We start from the raw sequence: 18487 nt of genomic DNA on the forward strand, positions 1-18487 counted from the left end.
TCATTCATTCCATCATTCGGCGCCCCATTCATTCACTTCATTCCGCCACTCGCAATTTGCATTTTTCGCACGGGCATTGTCCGCCCAGTAAACGGTACCCTTATAGCAACCCCCTGGGGCGCAAGTTGGGCGATTTTGGGGTGGCGCGGCAACAATGTTGATTGTCTGCTAAAGAGCATAAAGTCGTAATGGAGTGAAGCAGATAAACATAAAAATAGCATAGAATTGTGGGCACACAAAGGCGCAGGCGAGTCAAGAAATGCTAAAGGAAGTGGAAAAGCCAAGCTTGTCGAATGGAAAATGCACGCGTACGCGCAAATGTTATGGCCAATCACTTTATTTCACTTGTTTTCAATTACCCTCGGCGCTTTACGTTTTCTTCTTTTTTCCATCCGTCCCAGATTTCGAGTGGTGAAATCACGTAGAGGTCATGCTAATCAGTGCGACAGCTGCCTAACGGATCCGACTTCATCTACAAAAAGAAGGCAGCTTACACTGTAAAAAGTAGTTGACAATTTTAGCTCCAAGCTTAACTCCTAATAAATAAAATTTATCAATTTAGTTTGGCTTTTTTTTCCTTCTTATTACAGATTCTGAATTTCGGGGAGTTTAATCCAAATTTTTTAAATATATAAATATTCTGTGTTTCAAAATAATTGTTGGTTTTTAAATACATTTTATATTTAACTAATTTGTTACCTAAGTTAATAACCCAGAATCGGCTTATGATTTTTTAAACGGAAAAACTTGGAATAACTTTTTTACATATTTATATATATATATTTATATATATTTTTGTAGTAACTAGTATAACCCAAGTTGTTGAAATGTTTTTTCTCTTGAAGAATAATCCTTATACTATAATTTGGGGAGAGGGTTTTCCGCGGTGTACCACTAAACCTCTTGCCATCCCCTGTATTCCCACCGAATAACCACAAAAACCATCGAATAATTGAGTCATCAAATGTTTGGCGCACCCTTTTACTTTTGGTTTCCTCTTGACGCGGCTTTGACAATTAACCGAACTATAAAAAGTTTAAGTTTGAACACCTGGCTGGTAGAAAAACGTTTCCCCAAAATACCAAAATACCCACCACACACACCCAACCAACCAAGCCACCCACACAGACAAAAACACACGCATACATATAAGCCAATTAGCATTTATGTGCGTCGCTGGCTGGCTGAACAAAATGCGTTACATTTTCATCAAACGCACGACACTTTGTTTTAATTTGAGCAACCGCACGCACACAGACGGAGTATCCCCATACGCACACACACACACACACTCAGTTACACACCCACGCATACAATGGCAGGCTCTGGTTTTGGTCTCGTCACGGTTTACAGATTTTCGTTCCCCAAAGGTCCTTGCACGGGATATTACATTGTTTTGGGCAATTCGCTTTTACTGTGATTAATTTAAATGCACCCCATCCGCCCAATCCGCTGGCATTTTTTTTATTCTCCGTCACGTGTTTGGGATTCATAAATATCCTTGAAGCTCCCGCGCCGCAATTTTAAATCGAAGTGCTCATAGAGAGAAGCGCAAGGGCTTGGGCAATGGGCACAATTAGGCCCCGATGGCAGACAACGCCTAAAGTTGCCGTGCTAATGTGGAATACCCTTGACTCGGCTCCTGGGATTAGCTGTAAGGAAGCGGAATCATTGTGCGTCTGGATTTTATATGGGAATCGTAATTATATATGAATTTTATGGGCGAGGATATGGGGAAAAGAGAAACGACACACCAAACATTCATAAACTATGATTGTAATGAGGCATATACAAACTAAGTTTTCCGCTTTACATCTTAATTATGGGTTGGAAAATATCCTTTTTTTGAACCCAGACACTGTGAGCCCCAATTTTTTTATAATTAAGCATGGAGCTTTAGATATGCTTGTTGCAGATTTAAAAACTTAAAATATAACTACCTCTCACTCAAATTTAAAATTTACTTTTAGTTTTAGGCAACCAGTTGTAACAAATAAACAACTTTAACATTTAAAAATCAATCATGTTTGCAAGAGAACCAGCCAAATTTAGCTCGACAACATTATTAATATATTCACTTTTAAATCCAATTTTATTAATTACCGCAATTGTAAACATTTTCAATTAATTGGTATCAATGCCCAATGATATGTCTATTTGCATAATTAAGTTTACTTCCACAAATGTTGTTCAATTATTAATCTAAACACATTTAATTAAAATAGCAGCCCAACAAGTTTATTTTAATTTAATTTAATTTATTAATGGGGACTGGCAGGTACGTTTCAACCCAAAATTGGGTAATGGTCAAAGAAATGTCTGTTAAGTTTTTTAAATATAAACTAATTTCTTAAGAGTATTTTGAAATAATTCAAAAAAAATCATAATCAACAATTTTATTCATTCAGCGAGCACTTCGGTGGGTTCTTATAAGGAATTTTATTCCCTACAGTAGATATTAATGCAAAACAAATAAAATTAATATCCAAAAAATTTTAAATTAACTCCCACCTGTCCGACAACTTAGCTCATCCGAAAGTAAAAGCATTGGTTGCTTTGTACGAAAACCAAACTACATTTGGACCTGTTCATTCAATCTGATTTCTCACCTCAGGGGTAAATCAATTTAGTTTTTGGCTGCTGGAAATCCCGGCTAGTGGGGTACTTGAACATGTGGACCAGTGCAGCATAGCATTACCTATCTGTTCCAGCGTGGGCGAGTAGGTTTTGGGTATCGAGTGTGCGTGCAGCAACATATATGATCATGCATCATAATCCAAAACCCAGGACACACACGCACACCCTCGCAAACGGACACTTACACACAGATACACATCAGTTGCTTTGTAATTAATTACTTCACACATTGACGCCGGCCAGCTTCGGGTGCGGGTATTCCCAACAACGACCACCGACCAACACAAACGTAAACTTTACTCTCTGATTCCGATGGTGACAATACACCCAGGAAAAATAGTGCTGTAGACCATATTCTTAACTACTGAATTGTACAACCCAAAGTAATTGATCATTTTTCCACAAAAACATTTTATTTATTAATCAAGATCAATAATTGTTTAAGAGTCTGAGTATTTATAAAGATTCATGGGTCTACATATTTGATATAAATTTATGTTTTAAGCTTAAGATTAGACTATTTTCTTTTAACTATTGTTGAAGATATAGAATCTGGATACAGTTTCAGACGATGAAAGAAGTTTACTATACTACGGTTATTAAATAATAAAGTATTTCCGAAAGTGCTGTTTTCTTAAAACAACATATTTAGTTACTACGTTTCTATAGTCCTTTTTACTCCTGAATATAATACTCTTTAGAATAACAGTACACTTATTTCCACACAATTTCTTATATTAAAGGCTATTGACTCAAAATTATTACTATATGGCATTTCTTTAATGAAGATGTAGAAGCTTGCTTAAACAAAAAAGTATTTCGGAAGAACTTAATTCGGACATGCCTATTATCATTTTTAATCAGTCAATTATAATTTTTAAAACGTTAAAAATTATATTACACTTTTTACCATACCAGTTGCTTAGACCAAAAGCTATTCTCTATTGATATAAGGAATTTCATTAATGAACCATAAAGAAGATGCATAGTTCGGAAAGTGTCGTCGTGTTTCTCATTTTGTATCAGTCAGTTTTTATTTTTAAAACGTGATATCACCACTTGCTAAAAATAATATTACGCTTATTTCCCAGCCAGCGTTTACCCTGCCAGTTCCTTGGTTTAAAATGATCTTCTTTTTTTTTGAGTGTTTGCTGCTGCTTTTGTGGCTGTTGCCACTCATGCCAACTAATATTGTTACCAGCCCTTGGATAGTTAGCTGCATGTTTGGTTAGCTGCTTGTGTTGCTCCTCTCCGTTGTTCATATCGTAAATTATGTGCCATTTATGCGGCATTGGCTTGAAATGGAAATTTGTCCCATTTGTTGCTCGGCGAGACACTTGAGTATTCATATGGGAGCCCCCGGCCTGTTGTTTGGCATTGATTTATGCGAACGAGTAATTTTGGCTAAATATTAAATGAAACGTTAAGCTCAAAACGCTCTGCGCTGATGCTGATGCTGATGCTAATGCTGATCCCTGGGAAGATGCCTTTTGGCAAGGGTCAACTTTAATTTGACTTATAATTGGGGATGGTCCTCCCAGAGCCCTGACTTCCACTCGCTTCCACTCGGCGAATAATGATGCCCTCAATTAAGCCAACAAAAGTTTGGCCCCCTGCAATTATTCGCGCAGGCAAATTGAGTTAGCGCCTCCGACTTGGGCTGCATTGCCATGCATTTGAGACGGTGTCGGTCCAAGGAATTATATAAAACACCCAGCAACTGTGTAAGGTGAGAGCGGATTGTTTGCCTTTGCCAGCTGCTGCTGCTGCTGCTGTTTTTAATGAGCCAGTGTTGAAGAAAAAGCCTGATTACGAGCCAACTTGCAAGTGGCTTAATTATGAGTTGGAATTAGTTTTGCCTTAAACGCAGTTCACCCGATCACATTACGCGCCGCACATGCGAGCGCTTTCTAATTAAACTTTTGTGCCAAAAAGTTGCGCATTTGATTATGCCGCTGACCAATAAGTGCAATCGTGTTGCAGCGGCCACGGCAATTAACTGGCGGCGGTGGGGAGCGGAGTGTCGGATGACCAGCAAACAAACTGTTGGCTTAAACTCAAAAGCGGCAACAATTTATGCGGGCCAGGGCCACAACGAGTGCGCGGCCGGCCAACAAAACAACCCAAAAAAAAAAAAAACCCCAAAAAACCCAAAACCCAGAACGACAACATAAACAACTCGCATATGAGCATTTGGCCATTTGGCCAGCTCGCTGTCCCATCGCCACTTCACGTACATTGTGGTTACCACATTGCAACCGAAACAGCCAACAAATAGTGAACTTTTTCCGCAGCGGTCGGTCGGTGGCTGGGAGAACCTTTCCATGTCCGTGGTATGCAAACATTTTGAACAAATGGTTAACTAATATTTCGACTGCTGTTGCCCAGCGCCAACTCATGTCTGCCCCGACAAAATATCTGTTCAATTTGCTGCTATTCAGCCTACTCTATGATTGGCCCTTCACTTTTTTGCCGTTTTTGTGGCCTGGTCAAATTCCATTCAACACTTTTACATCTAAAATGATTTAATATTTTCATGTAGCAACAGCAAGTACACTACATTCATGAACAACACTCGCAATTAAGATGGCCAAGACCCATCCCATCCCCCTCGGATGGTTCAACTTCTTTAAAAGACCAACGCGAATCCGCTCTCCTCCTCTGCGGGCAGCTGTCTTCAAATGTTCCACTAGAAGTATTTTCACACAGCAATTTTCAGACTAGCACAAGTGGCAAGCAGCAGCAGCATCAGCATCAGGAGCTGAAAAAATGAAAACAAAATATTATGTAATTTTACATTCAAGTGAGCGGAAAATATAAATAAGCAGCAGGTGCTCATTTCCTGTTCCGCAGCAAACATGGTACAGTCAGCATACACTCGCACACCAGCTGCCCACCATGTCCTGGCCCAAGGATCCAAGGATCCAGCAGCGTGGAGGGGCTTCGAGACGCATGCACGTGAACTATGGCCAAAACACACAGACACTTGGAAAAAATATTGTATTAAAACCAGGAAAATGTATTTCCCATCTCTTCTAAACAATAATGAAATTACGAATGTACTAACACAAAAGTAATACAGATGCTTACCTAAATAAACATCAATTGAACTGACTAGCTTATAAATATTTAACACATATAAATAATTTATTTATTTTACATTTGCCTCTTTTATGACCTTAAAATTGTTTAGTATATTTTTTTCAATTATCTACATTTAAGGCGGAATCCCATTAGACGCAAAAATTAATTTCTTTTCTTGGCTGATTGTCATTCCTATGATCTTAAGGATACAGTGATATCTAATGTACATCTTCAAATATATAAGTTCTGATAGCACGATCGCTCTGCTATTTGCACAACAATTTTAAATCACATCTCACCTCTTTTCTTAAAATTCTCAGATTACAGTTCTTAACTGCTTTAACCATTTTTTTAAGGAAATCTTTTTAAATTTTGACTTTTTAAATCTCTGTAACTTTCGTCAATCTTCGAAGTTCTCAAAACCGGCCCAAATGTATTTTATTTTTGTAAACCCGCAAAAAAATACCATAAAAATCTGACTTTTTACTTTTAGGTGGCCCACTTGACATATTTTTACTCCTTTGATGTATTTTAAAGGACAACACAAACAAATATATGCAAAACAAATTTTTTGTGTTACCAATAATTTTTTTAAAAAAGATTCACTAAATTAATCGTATATATTTATTTTGCAGAAAAAGCTTGAATGGAACCAATACAAGTCAAAAATTTGTGTTTACTAAAATAATATTGGTAATATTTTATAAAAAAAATACATTTTTCCAGTGTATACACACGATGTCCGTACCCTGTTTGTGTTTCTCCAGCGGAGAGCTGCGACGGCGACGAGTTCATTTATATAAATGCCTGTTCGTGGGCGGGAGGGGCTACGTCTGAGGGCGTTTGCCACGCCCTTGTTGTAATGAGCCCAGAGCAAAAACTAAACAACTTCAAAGTGGACAAAGGCAATTACTTTCGCAGGTGTCAAATGTGTGTGCGTACGAGTGTGTGGTGTAGTGTGGTGCGGTGTGTTGCCCGGCGATGACGACAGGTGAGTCCGTTGAGTACCTGTACCTGTTCAAAGTCTATAATTAACAAATGATTAATTATGCATGACTTTGGCGCCTTCGCTCGTTATCAACACGCCCACATCACTTTCGGACCTCCCCAAACACACCGCCCCCATTTTCCACACCGTCCCATTTCCTGAGCCACCTTTCTAGTTTTCCGCAAACTTTTCATAGCCTTTGATTCATTAACATTTTGGTAATGTGACGTCGCAGCCTTTCCTATAACTCCCAACTTCAATTCCGACTCAGTCGCTTTTAGCCAATCTAAGGCAGGCCTAATGGTCTCTGGCCAGGTTAACGATTGCGTCTTGTTTTCCATTTGGCCGTCGGCTTATTTACATAGAACATGAGAGCAGGACGAAGTCTCAACACAATTTGCATACAATTGCAACAAGTTCTAAAGAAGGAGACTTTCAGGGATGGTGTGCTTAGGTTAATTTAGTATAAATAAATAAATAAAATTATAATGTATCTAGCACACATAGATTTTAACAATGCTGTGGAATTTATATTCAACCGTTTAATTTCTATATATTGAAAGCAGGAGGAAATCAACTCCAACAAGGCACTTTGACTAAACGACAATGTAAAGAACAATTTACAATTAAATAAATAAATTATAAATGTTTTCCATACTTTATATACACAACAAATTAAAGACTCACGACCCACTCACGAATCCATCGCAGCCGTAAGTGTAGGCCCCCCGGGAGACACATAATCAACGTGCCGCTTGGATATATATATACGTTGCATTCGGATTGGGTTGAGCTGAGACACTACCATGTCAGCCGGTAACAAGTCGGACACACAGACATTAAACTATGGAGGTTAATTTGACTGGGGCCGCCGTTTGTGGTGCTGTCAGATGGATCGCCACAGGCTGACGGGGGGACACAATGGCGAGCCCATTGCTCCAGTGCAACAATGCTGCAACAAAAGACAAAGGATAAGCTGAAGTATATTTGTTCCTGCGGGTGAATACATGTTTTGAAATCTTAGCAGTACGGGCCCTGTTTTGTATTCCCATTCTGTGCGATATGTGTGTCGGGCAATAAAATGTCTTCCACTTCAAGTTGCAGGCTGGCTCGCTTTAAGGGGCAACGTTGCGTATGCGCAATTATTAAATGCAGCATAAGTCCATTTGGCAATGGCAACACGATGCAAGTGAGCGTAATTGCTTTCAGTACCCCGCACTCCCCGGCCTGCGAATGTTTTGTCGCTCGATGTTGATGCTATTAACATTTACTTGTGCCGAGTGAAAAATGCGCGGCAAATGAACCGTATAACTTCCAGGAAAAAGTGATAACAAGAAAGCCAGATCTCTGCGATGTGCTGATGTTTTTATACCCTATAATTATAAAACTATAAAAATTTTTTAAATACATATTTTTACTAGTAGGACATTTTATAACTAGCAAAGAAGTCTTGCCGAAAAAAAGGTATGATTTTTCCATTACAAATACTTCAAATGTGTTTTTTAAACAGCAACTGTAAGTTGTTAAAAAATCTTTTGAATCCAAACTTTAAGTACATGAGTAATTATGTTAAAGTTTAAGCTAATTGATATAAGTATGCCCTAAAATATGTATATGTTGAGCCCCAATTAGTATGTGTGATAACAAAATGGAGTTTAAAATTTGGCTATCTTTTCCATTGTCACCAGATCAACTGTAGTACTGCAGCACGCCCTAAATTTGTTGTGGCCCGCCGCCATAAAACAAGACTCTGCTCGATTTTAAACAATTTTTCGGCTTCTCGCTTCACATCTAACCGGGCATGCAAATCCGATAACAGCCAAAAATAAAAGATATGCAAAAAAGGATAATAAAAATCGGCGCAATAGCTGCAGCTACACAACCTCTCCGGATGCAAAAAGAGCGGAAAGAATCGGGATTTTGGCCAAGTAAGGGCTGATTGCTCCCGGCCTTGTGCCCGTACCAAGCCGATCCCCCGTCCATAGATTTTTGGCGATGCCTCAATTCAGTTACTTTTCTGCTCGTGCTGTCGCTGTCCAAGAGGGGCACTGAGAAAAAAATGTTCCCAAAAAGAAAACACCATAAACAAAATCCATTGCAATTTAAGTTAATTACAATCTTCAATTCTGTTATTTTAACCTTTAGTGGTAAACAATATAGTTATAATGTTATTATTACAAAATTCAATATCATTTGCTTTATTAAATATTTTTAAGAGACATAATAAATAACATATGATAACATAAATTTATATAATAAGTTATTATTTTGTACATTTTTGTACATTTTTTGAAATATTTGTGTCAGTGCGCCTATATCTGCATTTCTGGGTGGCACACTAATTCGATTTTTTATACAAATCGAGGGAGAATTTTCGCTCTTATTTCGTTATCGAGTTTTGTTTGTTAACGCTTAGCTTGGCTGGCGATTTTCGCGTTAGTTTCCCCACTTTTTGCGTTACATCGAAAACAATTTTGATCGCTGCTGCAGTGGCGTGGTGACAGAAATTTGCATTCAATGTCAATTTATGCAAATCCCATTGCCAGACCTGGCGGCCACTTGCGAACACCGAACGACCACCGAAGACAAGACAAAACGGTGGCCAATTGTCGAGTTATATGCTAATTATACGGCTATTGCGACTAACCTACATTTTTCGCAAAAGCGAGCACAAGCATGCGAAAATTAAATTCCGTTTGAATTACTTTCGCCCGGTAAACGACAGGAATAAGTTGTGAGCAAAGGAGCGAAAAAATCACAGGAAAAATATGAATGGGTCGACCGGTCAGGCCGAGAAAGTGGGGGCTCTCTGCTCGGGACGTGGCCAACAAAACGAACAATAGAGCGTAAAATAAGTGCAAAGGCAGCGGGAAGCGAGAAGCGGCGGCGGCAGCATTTAGCGAAGAAAAAAAACTTTGCCAACGCGCGGAAAATCCAACGAAATGAAAAATGAACAAAGTGCCCTAATGGCAGGGCACACGGCCGCTTGTACTCATTTCAAAAAATATAAAAAGAGCCCCCCCCGGAATGGCGGAGGAAGGCAAAAAAAAAAAAATCAGCTTCAATTGAACAGTTAAACTTCCATTAATTGTACGCCCGGTCAGCACCACGTGGCCCAGGCCCAGACTCTTTCCTCTTACCGCTTCCCTGGTGCTTCCCTGGTGCCAATCCAATCGCAATCCACTGCCAACTGTGTCAGTTTCGAATTACAAATGCATGGACTGCTTACCCAAACAGGTCAGCCTGCAAATTCGCGGTGAATTGTGCAATGGAAGTGAAAACGCTTGGGGGCGAATCAATTAGATGATTGTATCATTAGGAACAAAAACAGGCGCTCAGGAAATTAACCAACATTTGGGCAGCTAATTGGCTGCCTAAATGGCTCAAGCTGCTCGTGTGGAAATCCATCGAGGGTCTGCGTCCGGGTCCGGGTCCAGAATCCCATCCCGGCTCCAATGAACCGCACAACGTAAAGTGTCGTCTTCCACACTTCATTGAAGGCTGTCAAAAAATTTTCAATTTACCAAATTAGTTCGGCCCACACATCTGGGCCCAAAACGGAAGAATCCTACACAGTGACTAAAATAAAACGAATTATTCCGAATTTCTCAACTTATTTTAATTCTATATTTAATGATACAAAATTTTAAACAAGGGGAAAAAGCTAGTGAACGTATGAAATTTTAAAAGTATTGACAAAGAATTACAAAACAAAAGTAAGTTTTAGCGCAAAAAACTTTCTTTGAACTAAAAATCTATATGACAAATTTCGTACTTTGCTCATTAAAAAATATAAAGCTAAAGCTTCGATAAAAATGGAAATTTAATGCTATCGCACAAAAGCAGGTAGATTGTTTGACAGATTCCAAAAATAATAAAATTAAATAAAAATTAAAACTATTTGAACACCGTATAACCATAAATCTGTAAACTTTAATATCAAAACCTTTTTTTATTTAAAAAAAATTAAAAAATCGTAGACTCTGTTAAGCTTAAATTTTTTGCGTTGTTTAAAATATTTTTTGGCCAAAGCTACACCTTTTGTAAGTAACTAATAGAAAAGTTATTTTTGGTCAGTGAGTCAACAGGGAAAGAAATTAGTATTAAGTGAAATGTAATGGTGACAACGCCAACTGAGAATCGCCAGCTGACAATAATGAGCTGGCCGGGCACAAAAGATTCCGCTTTTCCTAAGCTCCTTCCGACAATTACAGAGACGAGGGCTGATGGGAAAAACCATTGGCGCAGTAAAGCGCATTTTTTTAAGGCAAACTTTTCACTCAAGCGGCAGAGAAAAATGAAAACCAATACGCATAAATAATAAAAAGAGCATTAGCTGGGGGGCGAGGGCGCAAGTGAAAACATAAATCATTGACTCTGAAATGAAAAGCTTGCGCAACAAGTCGTCGAAACAATAAAAAACCAAAGAGCCACCCTTAAACCCGCTCGGAAACCCAACTCGGTCGATTCAAAGGTGCCGGCGAACATTTGACCGACAGCAATGAAATATATGTTAAATTGAAAAAAAAATTAGAATTAATGGCTCTGGAAACATGATGCCAGCGGAAAGAAAAACGAAACTTAAAGCCACAGAAAAACACCAGAATTACATCATTTTAGATTTTTATTAAACGGTTGAATGTGAGACCACAAAGAAAACTGTTACATATAACAAAAACGGTTTTACAGTCTATAAACATAAAAATTAAATTTCATTTTTCCTTATATTTCAATTGAAACTAACTATGGTACTAATCCGATTTATTAAAATCACATTTTGTATTGTGCATCACAAGGAGATTAGATTTAGAGTAATACACTAGAAGCTGATTAGACTTAAATCGGATTTTGAGATTTTAGTGAATATATACCTTGACCAATGAACAACTAATTATAATCGATTTAAGGCTTAGTTTAAATTAGTTTATTTTAAGTTTATCCAAGTGATGCACTAAAAATTGAATTGTAATAAATGGATGGTTAATAAAATGCCACAGGAATAATTTGAATATCTTTTATTGCCTCACTGACATTTATGCCATAATCGGTTTCTGTTATAAATTTATTCATTGTGTTAATACGAACAGTCAATTAAAGCGTTTTTCAAGAAGCGTGTCAATTATCATTGTAATTATTTATTTTTATGAGAGTTTTTGCCGGAGCTCAAACAACATTTGACTTGCTGATGCAAAGTGATTGATGCCCAATAAGATATTTAAGCCGGTGAATTTTTTACCACTTCCAGTGCCAAACTAATGACTCTCAAAGCCCCTGACCAGTTTAAACATTTATTTAAAATGTTTTTTGCCCTGGGCTTGGCCGCTTTTGACAGAAAATTGAAAGTAAAAAGCGCAAAACAGCAGCGCGCATGTAAATGCCTCAATGTAACACGCTTGTCGGCGTCAACAAGCTCGACGAAGTTTTACGCATAATTTTATTTACACACGGTCGCAGGCACACAAGCGTACACTGCACATACACTCCTTCACAATGCGTATAAATTATGTCAAAAGCGAACACGGTGTGTGTGTGTATGTGTGTGTTGTGGCCTTTGTGTGGCCCCGTTTTTTGTAGCACACTTTTCAGCGCATTGAGCGTTCCCCTTTGGCCAGTTGGCAAGTAAATGAAAGCTTAGCTTGCATGCACAACTCGCCTACGTTTATTACTCGACAGCTATTGAAAAACTCGGAGAACTAAACTACAATATAAATAGCGCGGGGTCGGCAACGGGTGACTGTGAATCGGAGCACAGGTTCGGCCAGGTGTTCAAGGCAAGAAGTAGTGCTGCAAAGAGGATATCAGGTTATCTGGGCTTGGTCGTCTGGGCTATACCCACCTTGGGATCAGCCTTCTTCCAGCACTGATGGAACCACCACGCCTTGTGGCACAGCGTATCGCCCTCGGGATGAACGCAGTCCTTGGACATGTTCATTAGTTTGTCGCGCATCGAAAGCGGAACCGTGGCGAAGAGCTTCTCCAGATGCACATCCCCGTTGTCGTCCACCACTTCGATCTCGTGGAAAAAGCAGTTCATGTAGCACTTCAGTTTCTCATCCTCGTGAATCTCCCCATCACTGAACTCCTTAATGGCAGCTGCAGAATAAATACGAATTAAGATCATCCTAATATGGCACAATTATTACATTGTACTAAGCTTTTAATAATACGATTCTGCATAATAAAAGCCATTTTTATTCCGAAATCTATAACAGTTTGTAGAAAAAAACACACTTTTTTGGCAAAAAAGCTTGGCAAAAAATATAGTAATATACTAACACAATTTAGACTTTAATGTAAAAGTGGTCGGAATGTGTCGTTCATGTTAACCGAAGCTTAACATATTTTTCGGTTTCTAGCAATTCTCAATTCAAAAGGGCCAACTAAAAAGTTTGGAAATATTTTTATGATTTTAATAGATGTTTTGCATTCAGAAAGGACCGAATAAGATTAAAAATTGAATCTTTGTCCCATTATTAAGTCCATGAGTAATTTTATATTTAGTTTGAAGTTTTTGGGTTTTGGGCTGAGATAACTTTTGAAATACCTAGTGTCAGGACTACTATAAGCCATTGGGTGATTCTTAAGCCATTAAATGTAAATAAAATCACTGAAACTACTACTAAAGACACCTAAATAAGCAATGATATATTTATAACTTCAGTATTGGCTTAGTTTGCTTGAATCGCCGCTTATATTTTGAGGCTTATTTAAAGTTGTCTTAATGGTCAACGGTGGAAATGATTTCGGGTTGGATGGATGTTAATTTAGCACATGGCTGAGGGTGCCACAAGTGCTCGCTCTCGATGGCTGCAATTATGGGCTCACTTTCGGCTCAGGACCGTGGGCCAACTCACCCTCGGAGACGCCCGTCTTCTCCACACACGCGTCGTGGAAGGGCTTGGCCATTTTCAGGATGCCCGGCGGCGGATACTGCAATTAAAAAGTGTTGCTTAAGTGGGCGTGGCAGCGTGGGGGCGCGGAGGCGCGGTGGCGCAACAGCGCGGCCGGGCACTTCATTAACCCACGTTCTCGTCACGCTGCGCCGCTGCCGGCGGCAGGATCAGCGGTCCGCTGAGCACCGACAAGGCGATTAAGAGGACAGACGCACTGACACGCCGACCAAAGCCATTCAAAGCCATTTTAATGTGGCTCTTTCCGTCCGTCCCGTACGGTTCGGTACTGGTCCCTTTCGTCCGTGAAACAGCAAAAATTGTTTCCAGCCTCGGCCTTGTTTGCGAATTCTGAATAAAACAAAAACAAGCCCTGCAAAAAAAAAAAAAAGGAAACGAGAAACCAGAATCGTGAAACGTGAAACAAAAGCGGCGATGCATAGCAGAGAACACGGCACAGGACGAGGGCAAGCGTCGGAAGGACAAGAATGAGAATCCGAGTAAGGATGAGGATGAGGATGAGGATGCAGATGCTGTTGACGACGATGTGCCACGCGTGACAGCTGGACAATGACAATGGGTGTGCCACTGTGTGGGTACACTGAGGGGAAAATCGCCATTACGAGTAAACAATAAAGTTACATTCTTTTTTTTAATACTACCCTTTCATTTAGAACTATAAGCACGCTTTATTTGCCAATAAATGTGTATAAGCCGGAAGTTATTTATTCTGTAAGATAAGTAAGTCATGCATTGAACTGAGTAAATCCACAATTGCAAATAAAAAAAAAGGGCTTTCGAAAAAAAAAAAACAAAATTTATATATTCATTTTTGTATTTAAATAAAAAGAAAAAAACTAATGTGTTCATTTGAGAAACATCTGATCTCAAACTAAAATTATAACTTCCTGTCTTTTTACCAAACGAATTTGGAGTGTAAGGCTGTGTTTTTCCAAGCTCTAGCGCTTCTCCTTCATTTTCGCAACTTTTGTTCTTGTATTTTTTATTATTTATATTTTTAGATGCCATGAGAAACCCAAAAAAAGCATTTGTTTCTTGCCAGCTCAGCGCACGCTAAATTAATTCCAACCGCTGATGGCCGAACAAAAAGCGACCGTCAAAACGGAAGCGGAACTGTGCCCGAGACGTCAGCGAAGTCGTCACAAGTCTACAATTGTCGTGTTCCGTCTGACAAACACATGCCCACGTGGCACGCCCCCCGCCCACTTCAAGCACCCGACTCTCCGCCCAACCTTCCAATAGAATCCTTCGCTCAGGTCGACTGTGATATATTGCCCAGCTAAGGATTCAAGGGTTCAAGGATTCGAGGGTTCCTTGTGCTGTACGATGTATGCCAATGGAAGTTTTTCACTTCACTTTTATTTTAAGGTAAAAAACAATATTTTTCAGATCATAAAAATGATGTTTCGAATTAAAATCACATAAAATTACATACTTTGTTGCAATTTTGTTTGTTATTTTTTACGGTCAGTCGGCAGTAAAAACACAGTATCAGAACTATAAAAAGAAAAAGAAACGTTGTAGAAAAAAAAAATGTTGAATACATATTTTTAAAGTGATATTTTCGTATTTTGTTAATTCCATTCCTTTTCAAATATGAAAAACTAAAGCTTTTTACTGAACAAAAAAAAACTCTATTAGTGCACCATTTTTTAATACCCACACGAGAATATTTAAAGTTAAAAAAGCAACAAAAACATATTTAACGTTTACTGACCTTGAGTTGGCCAACTTACAGGTTTCAAGTATACTCATGTACTTATAATTGTAAAGGCTAAAAAAAAAAACAGTTACAAAATTAAATTAGTAAATTAATTTCCTACGTATATCCACTAAACTGCAAAATACTACGAGCAACCAAAACTAATTGTCTCTGAAGCTTTTTAAGAATTAGATCTCGAAGACAAAACCGATCCTCACATTTTGGCAACGGATGTAAGGGTATCAAAATATAAAATTTTCCATTCGTTCGTTTCTTTTGAAATTGTAAAACCGAAATACACAAAACAAAGACTTCAACTTGGGCGCAACTGTCACTTTTGTTTCATCAAATGTCAACGCAACAACCGAAACAAAGCCACAAAACGACATTCGCCCCTCAACTCGCACACTCGCACACTCGTACACCAGCACACCCGTACACACACTCGCACACCCGCACAAAAATGGAGGACGAATGAAATTACAGCAACAGCACATTTTTGTAGTATGAATGGAATTTTGTACGTATACGTATCGCAGTTGTCTGCGGCAGGAACGATGGATGGTTTTTTAATTGCCATTTCAATTTTCGTGTTGCAGCGCGTCGTTTGCCTATGCTTGGGCAACCTTCGACCTCTCATTCGCCTTCGTCCTGGCCACCTTTCTCCGCCAGGTTCTTTTCCTTTTGCTGTTCCTGGCAGCTGGTCTTTCACCCTACCGTTCGCTTTTAGCAGGAGTAGTTATGGCAAAAATTCGATACTGCACACACAGGCCACGCAAGAATTGTTTGACAACCGCAGTCACAATTGAATTTGCTTTATTGCCGTTTGCAGCGTTTGGCTTTTATATTGATTTTGACCAAGTTCACAAGACCACAACTGACAGCCGCACTCAGTAACCAGGCCAATTGACGCTTCATGCCGGGCCGAAAGTCTCTATAATGGCATCGCCCATATAAGTGCAGGGCCCAACTTGAGGGTCACGCCCACTGGCGTGCCTCTAATCATCAGGCGGAGAATTCCAGAGTACACTCTAATGGAAGTCGCACTGAAAGTCCAAACTCGCCATAGAATATAAATCACATTATAAAGACCTTTGGAGGATGTCCAAACTTTTAAAAATTTTGTTTTACTTTAAATGTTGTGAAAAGAGCATATTTAACAAATACGATATATTGACGGAACATTTGTTGTTTGTTAATAATTTGTATGTATTTGTATGTTAAGGTTACATTTTTAAAAATTAGAAACCAAAAAAAAAATCGTTATTCAATTGGTAAAACCATATTGCATGAGAGTTGGTTTCTTTATTTTTTAATTCATTATTATTGTTATTATCATTATTATTTTTTTTTTTGAAATATATTTTTAGAAGTGAACACCACTTGGATTATTAAAAAAAAAATATCCTCAATTTTATACAGATCAAACAAACACAAAACAGAAAACGAATAAACAATGTAATACAATTTTCTAACTAGAAAGTATACAGATTTAAATTTGTGTTTAAATTAAAAATCATTTCGTCGGTCTTAAATTGTTACATTAAAAAGCTTTTCTGAGTGTGTAAATGTTTTATGGGTCAAACCATTGCAGGCTAAATCAACTTCCGAGGCAGACGAAGCGAAAGAAATGCAAAACGGAAAGTTCCAGGCTGCAAAAGTAATCAAGGTAAAGCAATCCCTACAATAGCCAGTTGGAGCTTTTGTTGTCCATCGAGGCTAGACGGACAGATTTCGTAAGTAGCTCAATATCGGAGGGCTCTTCCTGAGTGGAAATCCACTTGAACTTATTCGACTGGATGCAGCAGATGCTGCCTTATCTAAACAACCAACAGGTAAATTAAGTTGAATCGGCTCAACTGAAGTGCTGGTTGGAAAACGAACACTGCCAATTTATTCCACGAATTTACTTCTGTTGCAATTTGCATCATTTTGAAAATTAGGCATTGAATTTGTGCACCCCATTTGGAACATATTAATTTTTACTTTACTTTTCGCGTCCGCACTTTAATCGATGCCTTAAATGAAAATACAATAATAATAGATATAATAATACAGGAAATTTTAGCCCTTTACTAAATCAAATACTTCTGCTTTTAAGAAAAACTTAGATTTCTAGAAAAATTTTTATTTTTGAAATTTTTATAAAATGGGAACAGTCTTAAACTTTTTTTAATTAAATAAAGATAATTGTTTCATAAATCAAGTCATTAGAGAATAATTAAATATTAAAAGAGATGAAAATAGTTAAAAATGCTTTACTGTTGCATTAAATAAATAATATGTTCTATACATTGTTTAATCACCCCGGAACCATTTATTTTTTAAACTCTCTCGCGCTTCATTCCCTGTAAAACCATTGTATAAACCTGATAATATGCCCTAAAATATCCTACATGATGTCAACTTTAGACCAAGAAGTAGTGAACGGGATCAGCCTTCTTCCAGCATTGATGAAACCACCATGCCTTGTGGCACAGAGTGTCGCCCTCGGGATGAGTGCATCCCTTTGAGGCCTCCATCAATATGTTCCTCAGCTTTTCTCCCGGAATTGCATTGAAGAGCTTCTCCATGTGCACATCACCATTATCGTCCACCACCTCGAACTCGTGGAAGAGACAGTTCATATAGCATTTGAGGGCCTCGTCCTCGTGGATCTGGCCATCGCTGAACTCCTTGATGGCCTCTGTGGGTATTTATTAAATTATGAAAATATTTCATACACTCGTGTGCTTGAGCTTACCATCAGTGACGCCAGTTTTGGGTGCACAAATGTCGTGGAAGTGTTTTGCCACCTTGAGAATCGCTGGCGGAGGCCACTAGTTAAATATATAATATATAGATATAGTAATCCGTAATTGCAAACTCATTTCATCAACAGAACATACCTCGGCATCGCGCCTTGGTTCCTGGGCAGCTGCACAGCCGAACAGAAATACCAGCAGAGCCAGGTATTTGATCATTTTGAAACTACAATGAATTGCCGGAGGTCTGGAATTGCGCTTTTATTAGATTGCTAGGGGCTCCATTTCAATATTCAACGCTGTGATGACTGTCATTAGAAAACGCACACTAATTGCAGGCTGCCATTTGCAATCAAATTGCGAATCCATTTTGGCAGCACGCAAAGCAAATGAATAAATGACAACCCATACAGAGCGGCAA

General features: G+C 38.6%; 2 protein-coding genes across 2 annotated transcripts; both read right to left on the minus strand.

Moving 5' to 3' along the window:
- Nucleotides 1-12345: 12345 nt before the first annotated feature.
- LOC108148201 (general odorant-binding protein 83a) lies at nucleotides 12346-16149 on the minus strand. The gene is made up of 5 exons (XM_017275108.2): nucleotides 16040-16149; nucleotides 13735-13972; nucleotides 13564-13639; nucleotides 12546-12802; nucleotides 12346-12493 (listed from the first exon to the last, which is right to left on the minus strand). Exons 2-5 carry the CDS (start codon nucleotides 13846-13848, stop codon nucleotides 12476-12478), a joined length of 465 nt encoding a protein of 154 aa, XP_017130597.1. The 5' UTR covers nucleotides 13849-13972; nucleotides 16040-16149; the 3' UTR covers nucleotides 12346-12475.
- Nucleotides 16150-17566: 1417 nt separating this feature from the next.
- LOC108148202 (pheromone-binding protein-related protein 6) lies at nucleotides 17567-18286 on the minus strand. The gene is made up of 3 exons (XM_017275109.2): nucleotides 18211-18286; nucleotides 18066-18141; nucleotides 17567-18008 (listed from the first exon to the last, which is right to left on the minus strand). The coding sequence occupies exons 1-3, from the start codon at nucleotides 18283-18285 to the stop codon at nucleotides 17731-17733; spliced, it is 429 nt and encodes a 142-aa protein (XP_017130598.1). The 5' UTR covers nucleotide 18286; the 3' UTR covers nucleotides 17567-17730.
- Between the last annotated feature and the right edge of the window lie 201 nt (nucleotides 18287-18487).

The sequence above is a fragment of the Drosophila elegans genome, unplaced genomic scaffold (assembly GCF_018152505.1).
Source record: "Drosophila elegans isolate 14027-0461.03 unplaced genomic scaffold, ASM1815250v1 contig_476, whole genome shotgun sequence".
Taxonomy (NCBI): domain Eukaryota; kingdom Metazoa; phylum Arthropoda; class Insecta; order Diptera; family Drosophilidae; genus Drosophila; species Drosophila elegans.